At 46.0% G+C, this 16,575-nt stretch overlaps 2 protein-coding genes across 2 annotated transcripts in view; one reads left to right on the forward strand and one right to left on the reverse strand.

The window, feature by feature from the left end:
• Positions 1–3,780: 3,780 nt before the first annotated feature.
• On the reverse strand, positions 3,781–13,035 carry PTGR3 (prostaglandin reductase 3). The gene is made up of 2 exons (XM_014287234.3): positions 11,971–13,035; positions 3,781–5,927 (listed from the first exon to the last, which is right to left on the reverse strand). Exons 1-2 carry the CDS (start codon positions 12,273–12,275, stop codon positions 5,003–5,005), a joined length of 1,230 nt encoding a protein of 409 aa, XP_014142709.2. The 5' UTR covers positions 12,276–13,035; the 3' UTR covers positions 3,781–5,002.
• Positions 13,036–15,686: 2,651 nt separating this feature from the next.
• TSHZ1 (teashirt zinc finger homeobox 1) overlaps positions 15,687–16,575 on the forward strand; it is a 54,165-nt gene continuing 53,276 nt past the window's right edge. The window contains exon 1 of the mRNA XM_055703620.1: positions 15,687–15,885. Coding sequence (XP_055559595.1) covers positions 15,846–15,885 — 40 coding nt within the window. The 5' untranslated portion in view covers positions 15,687–15,845. The remainder of the gene's footprint in view (positions 15,886–16,575) is intronic.

A 16,575-nucleotide genomic window follows, 5' to 3' on the forward strand; every position in this document is an offset into this window, starting at 1 on the left:
ATAGTTCCTCTATCTGAACACTATTAGTGCATTAGAGTTAACTAATATATAAGCTTCCCCTTCGCTGCCCTGCCAATGACCTTAAGCTTCACATGGTAGGAAGGCCACTTGCTGTAGAATAGAAAAGTAATTTATCCACCATGATTGTTCAGCCCTAGTCCCTCTGCAAAACAGCAACTGACAATTGTGCTGTATTATGGATGGTGCGTTTGTGGTGTGTACAATAGTGTGCAGAGCATCAAACTCACTTCCGTGAATACTGCAGGCAAGGTTTGAAAAGTGATCCTAGAAAGAAGAGGCTGCTTGCTGAGCAATGGCCCTCCATTTTCAAATCTTTTTTTTTCTCCCTCCAAATATCTCCCCTCCTTCTTTTTTTTGCCCCAAAGAGAGACCAAAATTGTTTTCTCATCTTAAGAGCAGTATATAGCTTTCCATTCATAAAACTATGTCATATATATATATATATATATATAAAAGTTACTTTGCTTTTATTTTACCTGGGATTTCCCTGCTTCTTTCCACATTTCAGGATTTAGCATATTCCCTCAAAATACAATAAATTTCGATTCTGTAGCTTAAGGGATCCATCAGTTAAAATGTTAGTCTTTCATCTTTATTACCCTCCCATTAAAATGAAAGAAACCGGGACACACTTCAGTTTAGAAGAAGCAATTTAGTTGGTAATGTCCTTACTACTCAAGTCTTTACAAAGACAGAAAGTGCATTATTGCTTATATTTCACACATCTATCTGCATAAGAAGCAACTAAAGCTTTCAGACACATATGATATTAAATTTAATAATATTCTTTGATTAGATTATTTTATTACAACATTTTTCCATTACCAGTCATTTCCCGTACACATTTACATTCATAAAACCTGCACGTTTTTCTTTGTTTGTGTGTGTGTGTATGTATTCATAAAGCAAGGAAAAGATTTTCTGGCTTGCTACAGCTGTTAGATTCGAAAAGAACAGATTAATAACTAGCCACCACGTAGGACTAGGTTTTCTTGTACACTGCACCAGTAACCCTTTGCTATAATGAGGACACAAAGAGGCTCACATCAGGCTGCTCCTCTTCTTCATAACTCAAAAGCGTCACAGTGGCAATAGCCTCTAGTGCTATTTGTCTTTAGTGCAGTTGTGACACTTCGGCATGATCCATAATTTGGCAGCTATTTACCGTGACATTTCCCTTCAGTGCAGCCATAACATTCAGTGAAGCCATTATTTGGTTCCATTTACCATATAAATTGTATTGTCGTGCATGCATGCTAGCAGCTACATTAGGTACCTGAAAATGAGTAAATCTTGTAAAACAGATACTAACAGCTATTCAGCAGAGAAATTTCTTTACTCCTCAGACAGAAGTAGGAATATATATAATATCTGCAAACACTACTGCAAACTTTTCCTTGAGAGACTGTAATTATTTGTCTTTACGTGACACAGCAGTTATTCATATTTTTTTTATAGATATACACACACGCACATACACGCATGTGTACAAGTGCACATATATCGCAAACTATCGCTTGGTAGATATCTAACTTAATTCAAAAAGGTATTAGGAGATTCCAGCATAGCAATTAAGTAGGAAGCATATCTGTAAAATGTGCTGAGGGTTGCAGGCCAGGAGAGAGTGAGTATGTGTGTGTCCGTGTGCGCGTGCGTATGCACACATGTGACAGACTCAGGAAAAAAGCTAGCTCTTCATCTAGTTCTTTGTTGTTTTTCCATGGAAGCATATGTGTGTAGGAAAGGGAAATTCTGTTATTAGCCTCAGCAAACAATGCTAGATTCCTCTGTAGCAAATTCATTTAGAAAGGTAAAATTAGGATGTAGTGCTAGCAACCACATCTCCATGAGCTGCTATTATTAATAGTATTATTATTTAAATCCCTGCTCTCTACATATAGAATACTTAGTACTTCCAAGGCAAATGTATTATTATTTTTAATCATTTAAGTCCCCACTGTGCACACAGCTTTTAATACACCTTTTTTGCAAGCATATTAAGTGTATTGTTATTAATCCCTTGCTGTGACTCTACAGTATTTCTTTTCCTTGTATGTTCAGTGTCCTATCATCATTTAAACCTCTCAGTGTGTGCATGCCACATACATTTTCCTATCCATCTAATATTTAAACATTATTTAAATCCATCATAGCTTGCTTATTCAAAGTCAGCCCTGCTCCTATAGCTGTAAGTTTGCAGAATATACTTTTAAATGAAGAGGAGAAGTTGGCTTTTTTTTCCCCCTGCAAACCAAAAATTACCATGACTCTTGGCAGAAGAAAAGCCTTATCTGCGTGTTTCAGAAATACTTTTTACCAGCTCCCCCATCGATAATGCTCTCTCTCAGCAGTCTAAATGATAGAAGTTGTATCTTTAAAAACAAAAATTACTTCTTTGTTCTGGATTCATTCATGGAAGAGCAATCATGTGTATACTGAGTTACCCCTTTACCTTAATATAGGCATTTGATGAAAGCACAAGCCCAAAAGGGCTATGAATTTAGTACACTGGCCATACAAGTTCTGCATATAACAAATTTAAACTTTTATTAACATTGTATACAGTACGGAAGTGCTAAATAATATGCCTGAAGCCAAAATTAAAACCAACAAAATGTCATATCTGAATACATATATAATGTGAACCTTCCAAAGGTTCCTGGGGCAGTCGCATTACTCCGTGTTATATATGAAGTAAAATATTAAGAAGAATGCAGAATGCTGTATGTCCAAACAGAATCCTGTTACAGGAAGAAATTTTTACAACAAAAACATTTGGAATTCAGTGCCTCAGAAACACCTAAATCTGTTGGACTGACAGTGATCAACACCACTGAAAATCAGGCCACTTGGATGGGATTTGGCATTTGACTGCAGGAACTTAATTTGAAAAATTGTTACCCATGCAACTCTTCTGCACTTATCACATGGTAAACAACTGTATTATTTTTATTTTGATTTTGCCCTAGTACATCACAAGCAGCCTTTTTTAAAAGATGCATTTATTGACCAAGGGCACCACCTTATCTCTGAACAAGAAAAGAAACCATGTGCCTAGGAAGAACAGTGAGAACTTTGTATGCTCTGACCTTGTAGGGTCCTTAAGTGTTTGCATCTTTCTAGCATCCAGTTGAAAAGGCAATATACTTTAGTAATTATGCAAAACACCACAATATTTGTAATAGAGGAGAAAGAGGAAGTATGTTTCTAACAGCATATCTTGGTGAAAACAAAAATCACAGTGGTTTGATGCTCAACTTGAGTAAAAAAGAAATGGTAAGAGAGACTCAAGCCATTCCACCTTTCCCCCACATCCTCCAAAGTGGGACTAAACCCAGTAGTCAGACACAGTCCAAAACAGGGACAGTTCTTTGCTGCACACAATTCTTTGGGATGCTAATGATACATGCACTGAAAAAAAACCCCAAAACCCTACTACAAGAATGAGTTAAATCAAAGTTAAAAATACTTTTTCTATTGCATGTACTACTGAGTAAACTCTTAAGTTTTTCCTACGTTACTTTTAAAAATGTTGTATGCAGTCAGTCCTGAATAATGCCCCAAAATTAAGTTTACTCTGGACTTTTTCCTTCAACCCCTAGACATTATCAGTCTATCATTACGTTTATTATTAGGTGTATGATCTTAGGAAATTTCCATTTCTCCAACTGCACACAAATGTCTGTAATTTCAAAAGATGTGGCAAAATCGGCCTTTAAGATCTTAAACGTTTGCTATGGAAAAAAGATGTAGAGCAAGCATGGTTTAAAGTATTTTATTGTTCTGGAAAATATTACACTTCTAGCTGGAATTCCCACTGTATGTACTGTTAATAATATCTATTAAGTGAGGAAGAATTTTCAAAACTTTACAAAACCTTTTAACTGAACCCACTAGATGATCTATGGCTGAGCGTCAGTAAGTGTACGAGCTACTCTGACTGTAGATTTAAAATAGCCTTGCTGTTTGTAAAAGGGCTTCTGCAGAAGCAATATTTGGTAATACTAGAAGTAGCAGCCTGATTATGGAAAATCGCATCAAGAATCATCAAAGAACTCTACAACATGGAGATTATCTACAAAGGACATAGCAAGAACCATAACAATATGAATAAATTCCACAAATATTGAAATCACTTTTTTAAATTTATTAAATCTTAAAAAAAATATACAGGACCTGAACACTGGTGAACATGGCTCAAAACCCCACTCCAATAATCTTGTAACACTGACTAAAGAGGAGACCCCACAGTAAACAGTAACAGTAGCAAATGAAAAGGCAAGAAAATGAGATTATGTTGCAACTTGCAGTGAAAGATTTAAAAGAAAATTGAGCAGTTGTTTATACTTATGAAAGACATAATTAAAAAAAAAAGTCAAGTTGCTTTTCTTAATATTACTGACATGTCAGAATTGGAGGATAAATTTCCTTGTGTAAACAGTCAAGGAATATTACTATGATCCACGATGCAACTGAATTATGATTATCGTGTTTGTGACAAAAAAAATCAAGAGCATAATTTTTTCCAGAAACTTCAAGCGATTAATACAACAACTGCAAGATACAACTCTTTACTTAGTCTTGTTCTAACAATTTTATTTTTAAATCGGGGAATCAATATTGCTGAAATAATATTTTTTATCTGAGCTGAACTACATATAAAGTCTTATCAAACCAGTCTGACAGACTAAATCTGCTTTTGCATCAAGGCTTATTCTGTCAAGAACAATGTTCTTGTCTCACACTAGCCTAAGCGACAGAATCAAACACAGGTCCATTAAGTCTGTGCTACAGCCACCGATTTAAGCACTTTTAAGAAAATTAAAAAAAAAAAAATCACACAAAAACTTTTATTAACACCTTGATGCTGTTTTTTAACATAATATCCATTACTAAGCTTTAAAAAAAGAAATTGTTTCTAGTAATTCTGTGGCATAAAGTGCCCATTTTCTCTCTTCTGATTTATATCATTGTTCTGTTTTTACAGCTTACTGTTGACAGAGTGAGGTAATTCAACTACAATTTTTCCAATGTTTTTCCCCATGTACATGTAATCTACAGCACGGAATACAGACTCCAAGCCAGTGAACTTGCCCTCCGGAGACAGGTCTCCAAAATCCACCTCACAAACCAGGTCTCCTCTTTCATACATCTTGAGCAAGTGCTGCAGAGCCATTTTGTATTCAGAAAGGTAATGGTTCAAGAAGAAACCCCGGATGCTGGCGGACTTCTTCAACAGTTTTGCTGGCAGTAACTCTGCTTTAATGGGCTGGAGGCCAGTAGGGTTTTGGTAGCCAGCGATAAACCCAATAACTATCAGACGCCCTTTGGTAGCCAAGGAGTTAAGAGCCAAGTCAAACATCTTTCCCCCAACAGATTCATATACTACATCCATACCTTCAGGGTAGTCCTTCCTAAGAACAGATTCAACATTTTCAGTTTTATAGTTGATCGTATGGTCACAGCCAATGGATTTCAGAAAACCACCCTTTTCATCACTGGAGCAGGTTCCAATTACATGGCATTTTGCCTTCTTTGCAAGCTGCACAGCGAACTGGCCCGTTCCTCCAGCCGCTGCTGTCACCAGAACCTTCTTGCCTTCAGACAGGTCTCCCAGCTCTTTCAAACTGATGTATGCAGTAGTGCCACTTACCATTAAAGCAAGAAACTCAGGTTTCACAGAGGGTAGAGGTACCGCTTGTTTGGCAGGCACAACTGTGTATTCAGCAAAAGAACCTGCTTTCACATAGGCCACAGCTTGACCCACTGTAAAATCAGCACTAGCACTGAGTCCTAATGCTACCACATCACCAACACCTTCAAAACCTATATCAAATGGGGGTTTAACTGATGTGTCATATCGACCAGCTGAGTAGTTTATGTCAGATGCATTAATGCCGACAAATCTAGAAGAAAACAAAAATACATTAACGAGATTATTCCTTACCAAGTCTTTGTCATATGAGAAACCTTCAATTTAAATTTGTGGGACAAGCACAAGACTTTTTCTGATTATTGGTATATTTGAATAATGAGTACACTCCAGAGACTACTTCCATCACACTTTTGTAGTTCACATTCTGTTACTGTAGAATGAAAGATAAATTTGCTAAAAAAAAACCCCTAAACCCAAAAACTTGTCTTTTCCTCAGGTCCATTTGACCAAACTAAGCTAACTAAAAATAATTCTGTAAAAGATTAAAGGATGAAAATTAATTGACCACTTTATACGAAATGTGGAAACACCAGAGTAAAACGTGCAAAGCGGTAAATATGTGGATTCTGGCAACAAATTTACATTTTTTAATATAATAATACTGTTAATGACTAATGATCATATTAACTATCGATGTCATTTGCAAGGTCGTGTTACTGTAGGCAAGTACTTTTTAATTGATGGAGTCACTACAGCAAATTTGCCTTTTGATGTAGCTAATGTCAACGTTAAAACATTTTCTTTATATAAATTACTTGCAACACATCAAAACAACCTTGCACAGAAGGACTAAAATTCTAAGACTGAGCATCAAGTCCTACTGACCTCTAACAGGTGAAAATGGATGCCAATTTTTTTTTTAAGAAAAAGACAGAGACATTCTCACAACTTGATTAAACACTAAGAGATAATGCCTAAAAGAAAGTTATGATCTACTTGAAATGCAAAGAATATTTTAGTAACACTTTTTTTAAAAAAAAAAACAACAAACAAAACAAACCAAACCATAACAATATCTCTATACAGGCAAGGTATGAGAGACCGGGGAAGAATATGTTACCTGGAAAACGTAAAAAGGAAAGACGCAACAAAAAACACCAGGATTGCTTCTGTGTGTGGAAGTGACAACCTGAAAGGTGTACTTCATACCATTGAAAAGCTGCAGAAGTATGCAAACAGTGCTCTTTTAATTGTTGCAGTCAGGCTCAGATCATGTGTATGTATAGTTCTAAATTGCTTGCACACAGAGAAAGGAGAACCAAAACCGCTTTGCTCACTTTGATTCGCTTCATTCTTTATAGATGGGGAGCTTCAAACTTTCTCCAGTGTAATGTGCTATATATATAAAGACTCGTACACATAAACATATCCATGCATAAAAGAGGCAAAAGTGACTGTTGCGCTTTTTAATTCTGCCTTTAATTCACTGCTCAGCCGCAACTAAAAATGCCTACGTCTTGTTCGTAGGTACAAAAAATCCTCTATTACCCTGCTTTAAGGTAACTCGCATGCCGTACTGCTAAAAGATGTATAAAAATTGGTAACGGAGCAGCAGCTTCCGAGGCAAGCCGTGTCCCTCGGGCGCCAGGGCCATGGGCTCGGAGCGCCGAGGCGAGACGTGCCGGTGCTGCACTCACCTCCTCCTGCCTTTACACCCCAACTTCTGCGGCAGGGAGCTGGGAGGACGGTGGGGAGCGGTGCTCCCCCCTCCCCGGTCTCGTTCCCTCGCCCGACTGGGGGCTCTCGGTGGCTGTCAGGGCAGCCCCCGGGCGCTCACTCGGACCCCGCACCAGCCTCCGGCCCCAACCCGAAAGGCAGGTCCTCGCTCCCCGCTGGGCTGCGCCCCCCTCCCGACGCTACCGGCGCGCATCTGCTTGCGCACGGTGCGGAGCAGCCGTGCCCCTGGCTGGGGCAGCGCACCCAAGAGAAAGGCAGGCAGAGCAGCGGTAATGGGAACAAGTCGCCGTCTCCCTCCTTCCCTCCCTCCCTCTAGGAGTTTCCCCTTCTCAGCGCTGCACTGCAGCGGGGAGAGCACAAAGGCAGGTAAATAACCGTCTGAGGACAAAAACTTTGCATGCAGGGAAGGGGCAAGTCGTGCAGCGGGCCAGACGCCTGCCAAGCAGCGCTCCGGCACACGCACCGTTGCTTTTGTTCTGGACCCGCAGGACCCGAGTCCTTCCCCGCCCGGGCCGCACCGCAACTCGTGCGTGCGGCTGCAGGGGCCGCGGCGCACAAGTTGGTGCTGGCCGGCCGCCGCCCCGCCGCCCCGGGCAAGGTGCGGGGCGCTCCGCGGCGCTGGGCCGGGGCCGGGCAGGAGAAGCGGGGCGCCCCGGCCCTGCCCGCGGGCGGGCGGAGCTCTGCCCTGGGCGAGGGGCAGGCAGGCCGGGGGCAGGGGCTGGCACCGACACGCGTGCACACGGGCCCGCTCCCTCCCCGTCTCTGCGGGGCTGCTGGGCCACGGGAAATGGTTCTCCCCGGGCTCCTGTGCTCATCATTATTAATCAATAGAGCCTGCCTGCCGCCCAGCCCACCCCACCCCCCCAGCCCCCCCTAATTTTTTCAAACTCCCTTTTTATTGTGTGCAAACTCAAAACTCCTGTTCGCGTTGTACGGGCGCTTTTTTTTTTTTTTTTTGGAGGTTGTTTAGTCTCCTAGATTCCTCGCACATTAAAACACTCGTACTCAGCGCCTAGGTAAAAACATATTGTCTAATTTGCCTTGTCATTCCAGCTGACAGAAGGGAGGCAGTAGGATGTGCCCGCAGATTCTTAGATTATTTTGCTTTGAAAAGTAGGAATAGGTACGATTTGCAAGTTGAAGATCAGTTTACTAACTTCTGAGACTGAGAAAAGGAGAGCACGGAAGTAACAATTATTTGGGGGGGTGGGGGGTGGGTTTTAAGACCCCTTCCAGATCTTCTATATTTTCTTGGTTTACTTTCTTACTTAAAAAGTATTATTTAATCTAGCTGTTTCTAACTGAGGCTTGCTCCTTCAACATCTCAAGATGTGAACCTGAGAGGAAAAAAAAAGCTAGAGATTTGTTTTTCCCAAAATAATTACACACATTGAGTCACCCGTTTTATTTATACTCAACAGTGTTGAACCCCCTCGTATTGTTTATTACAGAAAACAGGAGGACACCGCCGAGGGGAGGAAATGCTGCTTTTCGTACCACAACAAAGCACGAGACACTGAAAACCAGCACCACAGCCTTAAACACAGACAAAACAAAGTCATCCAAACCAGTACTATGCAAGAAAAAACATTATTTAGACCAAACACTCAGCAGGAATGGTCCTCCACTTTTCCCACTGTGATCCATTAGTCCCTTGGTTCAAAAAAACTTTCTCAACCCCCCTTACTCCCTTTTCCATAAACTTTGATCCCATCTTCCAGACCAACAGTAAATCCTTACAGGTATTTTGGAAATGAAATGTATCACCTCCTCAAGAAAATCTCAAAAATCCTCCAACAACTTTAAGAAGGACCAAATCTTCATAGTCTTTGGGTCCTTCTCCTGCAATAAAGCGGAGGAACCTTGCCCCCCCCCCCCCCCCCAACCCAGGAGAAACGGGCATACGAAGCTTAAATGGCTTTGACAAGGATTTTTAATTCATCGTTTCCCTTTCTCCTTTCCTACACAGAACCAAAGTAGAAAAAAAGTTGCTTTAAATCAATTTCTAGTTTTGAAGGATTTCCAAATAAAGGATAGATTATTTTTTTCTTTGTAAAAAAGTGGAAATAACAGTTACTGGCTTAGTTGTCTAAAGGAAAAGAAAGAGGAAAAGAAAGTTCCCTTTAAGTGCACTTTATTTTAAAATATCTATCCATACAGGACTCAACATATTTTAATTTCCCATTCCCCTAAATCCAAAACCAGATTTTATTGTGGTGGATGAGGATTGTCTTGCATGAAAAGCTCAAAGCAATTAATACTATTCATGGGCGTGACTGGGACTAAAATGAACAAATCTGCAAATGCACTCTTGGAACTCAAGTCCTTTATTGTTTTGTTTTTAATTGTATATTTCCACCTATTAGAAAATGTATAGTTGTATTTAGGGATTATTTAAAAAAAAATAAAAAAATAAATAGAGCCAGAGACTTATACTTTCGGGATGGGAAAATGCTTCCCCAGAGTGACAAGAGAGGGGAAAACATTCAGAATTCGCTTCCTGCTGCAGCTCCTATATAGAGAACGTTTTTCAGTAACATGATCCCATGTCTTCTGTGATACTCCCCAGAAAATAATAAATAGAGGAGAAATGCCACAAATAATACAAAACGTATGAACTCTAAATCTAAACTTCATCACTCACCTCTCCCTCCCTTCCAGCCCCACTTGTGCATGTGTGTCTGGCCAGGAACATGTGTGCAATAAGCTGATGTGTTAAAACCCAGTAATTGCCTGCCTGAATCTGTGGACCAGCTTCTGCCTTTAGTCTGGTATGAGCTCTGTGCCTCAACCCTTTTACCATGAGGTGTGCACGTCCCCCTAGCACCCAGGGAGCCCACCCAGCAAAGGGAGGGAGGTGCGGGAGAGAGGGAGAGTTACACTGGAAGCTGTATCAGAAATTAATAATTTTTTTTAATTCACAGGAGGGGCTGGGGGGGGGGGGAGGGGAGTTGAGAAACAAGGATGTCACTCTGCCTTGCATTACCCAAGCAAAGATTCGCTACATGTATCTCACGTCTTTTGACCTCTTCCACGAAAAGGAATTTAACTCCAGCCTGATGGCTGTTTCATGCCATTACCGTTTCATGGTCATTAGTGGATGCAGCAACAGTGGTTTAGACTTTGAGGTTTGGAGGGAATTTTGGTCTCAGAAATCCTAGTGGGAGATGTCAGCGTCAGATTAAAGTGCCACAGAGGCCTTCTTGTCAGCTCCTGGAGGAGCCCCTGTTCATCTTCCTCCTTACCCCTTCTTTACTCCCTATTTGTGTTACATATGGACACACTGTAGAGAATACATATACACACACATGCCATACACATAGTCACACGCTGCCTTCATAGAACTTCTAGCATTGTTCTCAAGCCAGCTTAGTGCTTCTTAACACCTTTAAGCTCCAACGGAGAGCATGGAAAACTATGTGTTACTACAGTTCCCTTGCTTAACAAGAACCTGAGAGTGCTGCTTTCTTCTGTGCTAGCCACGCAGTCTGCTCCTCCGAACTTCCCAGAGTTTCAGCTTCTCCTCGTGGGCTGAGAAATCTCTGAACTTTACAGGGCCTACCTAGCTTAAGGAACGACAACGTCTAGGAAGGAGCCACCGAGAACACAGAGACAGCTGGGGGGAGGCACGTTTTGTCCTCAGCCTTCATTTCATGGAGAGCCGGTCACCGCGCCGGACGCGCAGTCCTAGCGCTGGCGCACGATTTACGACGTATTATGTTAAGCAAAATGTCACCTCCACACTCTCCACCCGACCCGGCTCCACTCTAAAAGCCGCCAACGCCTGCGGACTCGCGTCCCGCCGAGCGCGGCCGCGGCGCTGCGGGCCGGGCCGCTGCCCTGCCCCCTCCCCGCCACCCGCTTTTGGCGCGCAGAGGCGGGGGTGGTGCCGCGGCGGCCGGGGCTGGCAGCGCGGCGGGCCCCAGCCCTCTGCCTGCCCGGTGCGTCACGGCTGGCCGAGGGTTAGCGCCGGGCCCGGGCAAGGGAAAAGGCGTGCGGGGAGAGCGGCTGGTGCGGGCTCGCATGCAGACCACGACGCCGGGGGCACGCAGCTATGCATTCGCGTCCCTCAGAGAGCTGCGTGGGTACGACGGGGGCACACGCCCCGGGGACTTACGTGCGTGTAACAAGCCCGGGCAGGGACCTGTGAGTGACTCTGGAAGCGCTTCCCGGCGCCTCGCTCCCTCCTCAGCGCTCACCGAACGTAAAACCTGCCTCTTCCCCGCCTTGGCACAGGGGCCCTGAGGTGTTTCTCCTTCCTTCAGGCAAGGCGTACGCCAGCAGCAGCGTGCGCACACACACCCACACCCACCGAGGAAAAGGAGAAGGAGAAAGTGTCACCCACACACACGTGGATGGGGCGACCCGACTGTGGCACCAGCCGTCCAAAACAACAATAAAATTAAATTAACAGTCGCCAGATGGCAGCTGGTACAACTTTGGAGCCCATCTCCAAAGCGAGGGAGCATGTGTGAGGGAGCAGGCCACAGGGTGCGGGAAGTCGGAGGGGGCCGCGCCGGGGCCGGGGCGCGGGGGGGGGCCGGCCGGGCGCTCACCTGTTCCTGACAAGGAGGTCTCCGTCTCCTGGGAGTGGCACCGGCGAGTCCTGCCGCAGGGTAACCGCCTCCCTGAAGTTTTGGCTCAGCTTAGTCACCACCAGCTTCTTCATGGAGCTGGGGATGGACGAGCCCTGGAAATCCAGAAAGTGACGGGAGTAGGACATGTCCAGGATGGGCCGCGGCCGGCTGCCACCGAAGTAAGACCAGGCGGGACCCGCCGCGGCGCAGGACGGCTGCTGCCGCCACCAGCACCGCGCTGCCCGGGAGCTCAGCAAAGCGCCGCTTTTTGCGCTAAAACTCATGCCCTGCCTCGGCTCTCCTCTTCCCCCTCCCCCGGCTCGGGAGAGCTCCGGCTCCGGATTCTCCAGGCAGCTCGCAGGACCCGCCGCCACCGAGCCGGCAGGAGAAACTCTCCACACGCAGCTATTTGTGTATGTAAATAGAGCCCTGTGCAGCAAGCTGCAGCCTGCCTCCGTCCTCCCCACCCAGCCAGCCCCTCCGCCACACGGAAACGCCGCCAGAGGAGCAGCGGCAAGATGGTCCCCTGCAGCCGGTCGTCTTCTGCCGCCGCTAGCGTTACCGAGGAGCAAGGCTGGCCCGCTCCCGCTGCCGTCCGTCCCGCAAGCCCGCCGTCCCCGCCCGCGGCGGCGCCTGACCCGCCTCACCACACACACACGGGCACTGCCTGCCTCTGCCCGCCACCGCCCCAGCGGCAACTCGGGTCGCGCTCTTTCTGCCAGTGAGGCAGATGTACGGAAACCTGGATTTTCTCCTAAAGGTTGCTTTTAATTTGCACGCTGCCTCTAACTAGGGGATTTAAAAAACGAGGGGGGGGGAAAGAGAGAGAGAAACGCCTCGGATCCCCCCCCCCCCCCCGCCGCCCCATTCTTTAGTTTACAAAAAGAGGTTATCTTTCTACCAAAAAAAAAAAAAAGTAGGAAGAAAGCACGATAAATTATCAGATCGATAAGGTTAGAGAAGTGGAGAGAAGTTGCAGCTAATCTTCGTAATGTTGTTATTAGCCGCCGCCGAGGAGCCGCTGCCTGCGGGCAGAGGCTCCGCCCCTTCCGTGCGAAACGTTCACTTCCTCGCAAGGTGGTACGAATCAACCCCGAGACGTTAGCAGCCGCGCGCGGGCGCGGCGCGGGGCCGGGGCGCGCACGGCGGCGGTTGCGGCCGTTGAGGCGGCTGAGGCGCGGGCTCCACGCGTGGCGTGGGTGGGCATTTAAAAAGGCAAAGCTCTTCCCGCCGCCGGGACACCCGCACGGGCCGCCCCCCTTAGAGGAGGGGAAGGTTAACGGGCTGCTGTCACTTTGTTGGGGTCGCGGGGTTCCCCCCACTCCCTGGCACTGTCAGAACACACCCCACACCCCCCTTTTTTTTTTTTCCTCCTTGCCGGGGGGAACCAACACCGAACCGTTGGGGTGAGCGAGTCTGCGCACGAAATCAACTGGGTCAAAGGACCAAAGTAAATGTTGTGATATAGCCGCCAATCCCAACTCGGTACAACTGCGTGGAGGGAGGGAGGTAACGTAATAGAGATGTTGCACCGATGTCGGAGGAGCTCACGTGTAATTCCTAGAATTAACTCCATCCTGCCGGTGTAAACAGCTCATTGCTTAATTGTGCGGTATTAATAGTTAAACCCAAAAAAGAATAAATGCCCTTCTGTGCGAAAGAGATCAAAATTGCAGTTTTGAGTGTTTTCCTTTAGGAATCAACTGGGTAGTTTTTATTTGCTTTCTTGACTTAAAAAAGAAAGCGAACCCTTCTGTTCTTGCAGTTAACATTATATAAATCCCCAGACACATACTGTGCAAAATCTATTAGCAGCATGTTTCATATGCTGCAGTTCTTGCTCTGCAATCTGTTGGTATTTTAAAGTAAGGATGAACTGTAATCTCCCACAAATCATTTTTAATTCAGTGCCGGTTAGACGTGTGCCACGGCGAGGTATCATCTCCTGCTTCCCCCCCCCCCCCCCCAAGTTTGCTGGAACAAGACCTCTGCTGAAGTTAAATCAGCACATGCGTCTTGCACAGCACTTTAGCAAGTGGATTATAATAACAACCCCCTCAACGCGTGTCTCACATGAGGAATCTTTTATGCCGCGCTGTATTAAGACTTCTTTTTTTGTCATATTGTTTAGCTCTGGGAAAGGAAAAAAATGAAAACAAAGCAATTAAAAAGATTGACAGGTATGGGTTTGTGTGAGACCTATTTGTAATTGTCAGGGTGACGTGGGCAAGAGGAGGAGGAGTAACAAACTGAAGCAGGAAAAGCAGCTCGATGTGTCTGTCTATCAGTTGAGACTGTCTGAGAGCCCTGGGATCCGAATGTGTGTTATATTTCAGTGAAAAGAGAACAGAGGGAGAGTGGATCTCTTTCTCTCCCAGGAGTTTGGGGGGGGGACAGTTCACGTTAATCTGTCCCACTCAGTGAATGTCTTTTCTTCCTCCACCCCCCTCCCTCTTTGCACACATTCTCCGGGGTTTTCTTGGTTTTGGCAATTTTTTTGTGTGTGTGTTGGTTTTTTTTCTTCTTCTTCTTCTGTTGCAGATCAAGATCAGCCAAAAAAAAATAATCCATGATAAAAAAAATGTGTTTGCGTTATATTTAGTATCAGAAGAAGCTTCGATTTGTGGAGGACAAAAAAGGGAGAGCAAGAGAGAAAAGTAGTCCTCTCCGGTGGTGACACTGTTTGATCTGTGACTGTTTGGAAGGTGGAGGAGTGACTGACATTTCCCATCCGGTGTATATGTATGTATGGGGTCTTTACTCCTTTTTATTATTTGCTTTCTTGCTCTTAGACTAAGTGCTGGGAGGAGAAGGAGAGACTGGATCGACCTCGATTTTTGCACAATGAACAAACTATTATCAACGCAATAAAAAACCAAACAAACAAAAAACCCCACAACAACAACAGCAACAACAACACACAAATCCACGAGCCTGAAACAAGCCAGCCAGCGCGCGAGCGAGAAAGTTGCGCTTTGAGACTCTTTGATCTCGGAGAAAGCCTGAGAGGGGGGGAGTGACTGAATTTACCGTCTCATCGCCGCCGCTTGCTCGGCTCTCCACCGCGAAGAAGGAGGAGAAGAAGACGAAGAAGTGATTAAGGAAAGGAGGGGGAGAAGGGGAGAGAGGAAAAGGAGGAGAAAAAAAAAAAAGGAACGAAAGAAAGATAATGGATTTGGGCTACAGATTGAACTGATCAAATCTTATTTATTTTGCACATCTCCACTGGCATCTTTCCTGCTGCTGCTGCTGCCGAGAGGACTGAAGAGCTTTGTCTTATAAGGAACTTAAAAGAGAGAGAAAAAGAGAGAGAGTGTGTGAGAGAGAGAGAGGGAGGAAAATTAACCTTGTAAATGAAAACATTTCCTAAGCAAGTTTTTGGAGTGGCGGCGGAAATTGGCATCCCTGTCACCACCAGTCTGTGGCTTGCCTCATCCCACACCCCACCTTCCCCCCCGCCCCGCGCACCCCGCTCGCCGCGCCGGGAGCTGACCGGGGGGGGGACGCGGACCGGGCGAGAGGAGAACCCGACCAAACTTTTTCTCCTTCCTCCCCCCCCTCCTCCTCTCCCTCTCTCCCATTCCTCCCCACCCTCCCTCTCGCTCTTCCTAGGCGGAATTAGAAGTTGAATCCGCTTTCTTTTCTCCTTCCTCCCCCTCCCTCCCTCCCACCCTCCCTCCCTCCCTCCTTCCTCCCCCCCCCCCCCCCCCATTTTATTTTTTTATTTGTGTGTGTGTGCGCGGGTGTGTGCGTGTGTGTTTGTTTCTGCATGAAAAGAGGGGGATCGGAAGAGGAGTCCTGCGCGGAAACTCTGCGGCGGCGGCGGCGGCGGCGGGCGGCGAGGCGGCGGCAGCATGCCGCGGAGAAAGCAGCAGGCACCCCGGCGCTCCGCAGGTAACACCCTCCGCCTCCCCGCGCCGGCCCTCGCTGCCGGCGCAGGGGTGCCGCGGGCACGGCAGGGGAGGGGTTAACCCGCCGGGAAGCATTGCCGCGGGGGGAGCCGTTTCTCCAGCCCCGCTGCAGATTTAAACACCCCGGGTGGCTGCCTCCGGGGTTTTGGGGTTTGGGGCGGGGGGGTGGGCGGCGGAAGGGGGGGAGCAGCACCTTGGTGCGGAAGAGACAGGGGCTGTAGTTTGTACTTCTTTGTACGCGGGAGCTGGAGGGATCGGCGTAGTTCCTGAGGTGTGTCACGCCGAGCCTGTCAGCCTCCATCCTTTCCGCCGTTGCCAACACGTTTAAAACTAGAAACTTCATTTTGTTGCAGTCCTGTAATCTCCGCATGCGGTTCCGTGTGCGCGGTGCCCAGGGCAGCGCCGGGGAGGGAGCGCCGCCGTGCCAGGGCAGGGATGGTCTGCTTTAAAAGTGTGTCAGACCGTATCCAGGCTGAACCTGACACTCGCGAAACAAAAGTCAACAAAATGGGACACAACGAGGCATCTGGCCAGTACATTTCACTGGAAAACAGCAGCCTTTAATGTCACGTTGAAGAGGCTTTTTTTTTTTTTTTTTTATTACCTCTAAAGATGTCTTTTGATCAGGCAAACAGAAGGCAGTGATAGTGCAGAATCCGATTGAAGAGAAAAG

Source organism: Falco cherrug, chromosome 3 (assembly GCF_023634085.1).
Source record: "Falco cherrug isolate bFalChe1 chromosome 3, bFalChe1.pri, whole genome shotgun sequence".
In the NCBI taxonomy this organism is placed as follows: domain Eukaryota; kingdom Metazoa; phylum Chordata; class Aves; order Falconiformes; family Falconidae; genus Falco; species Falco cherrug.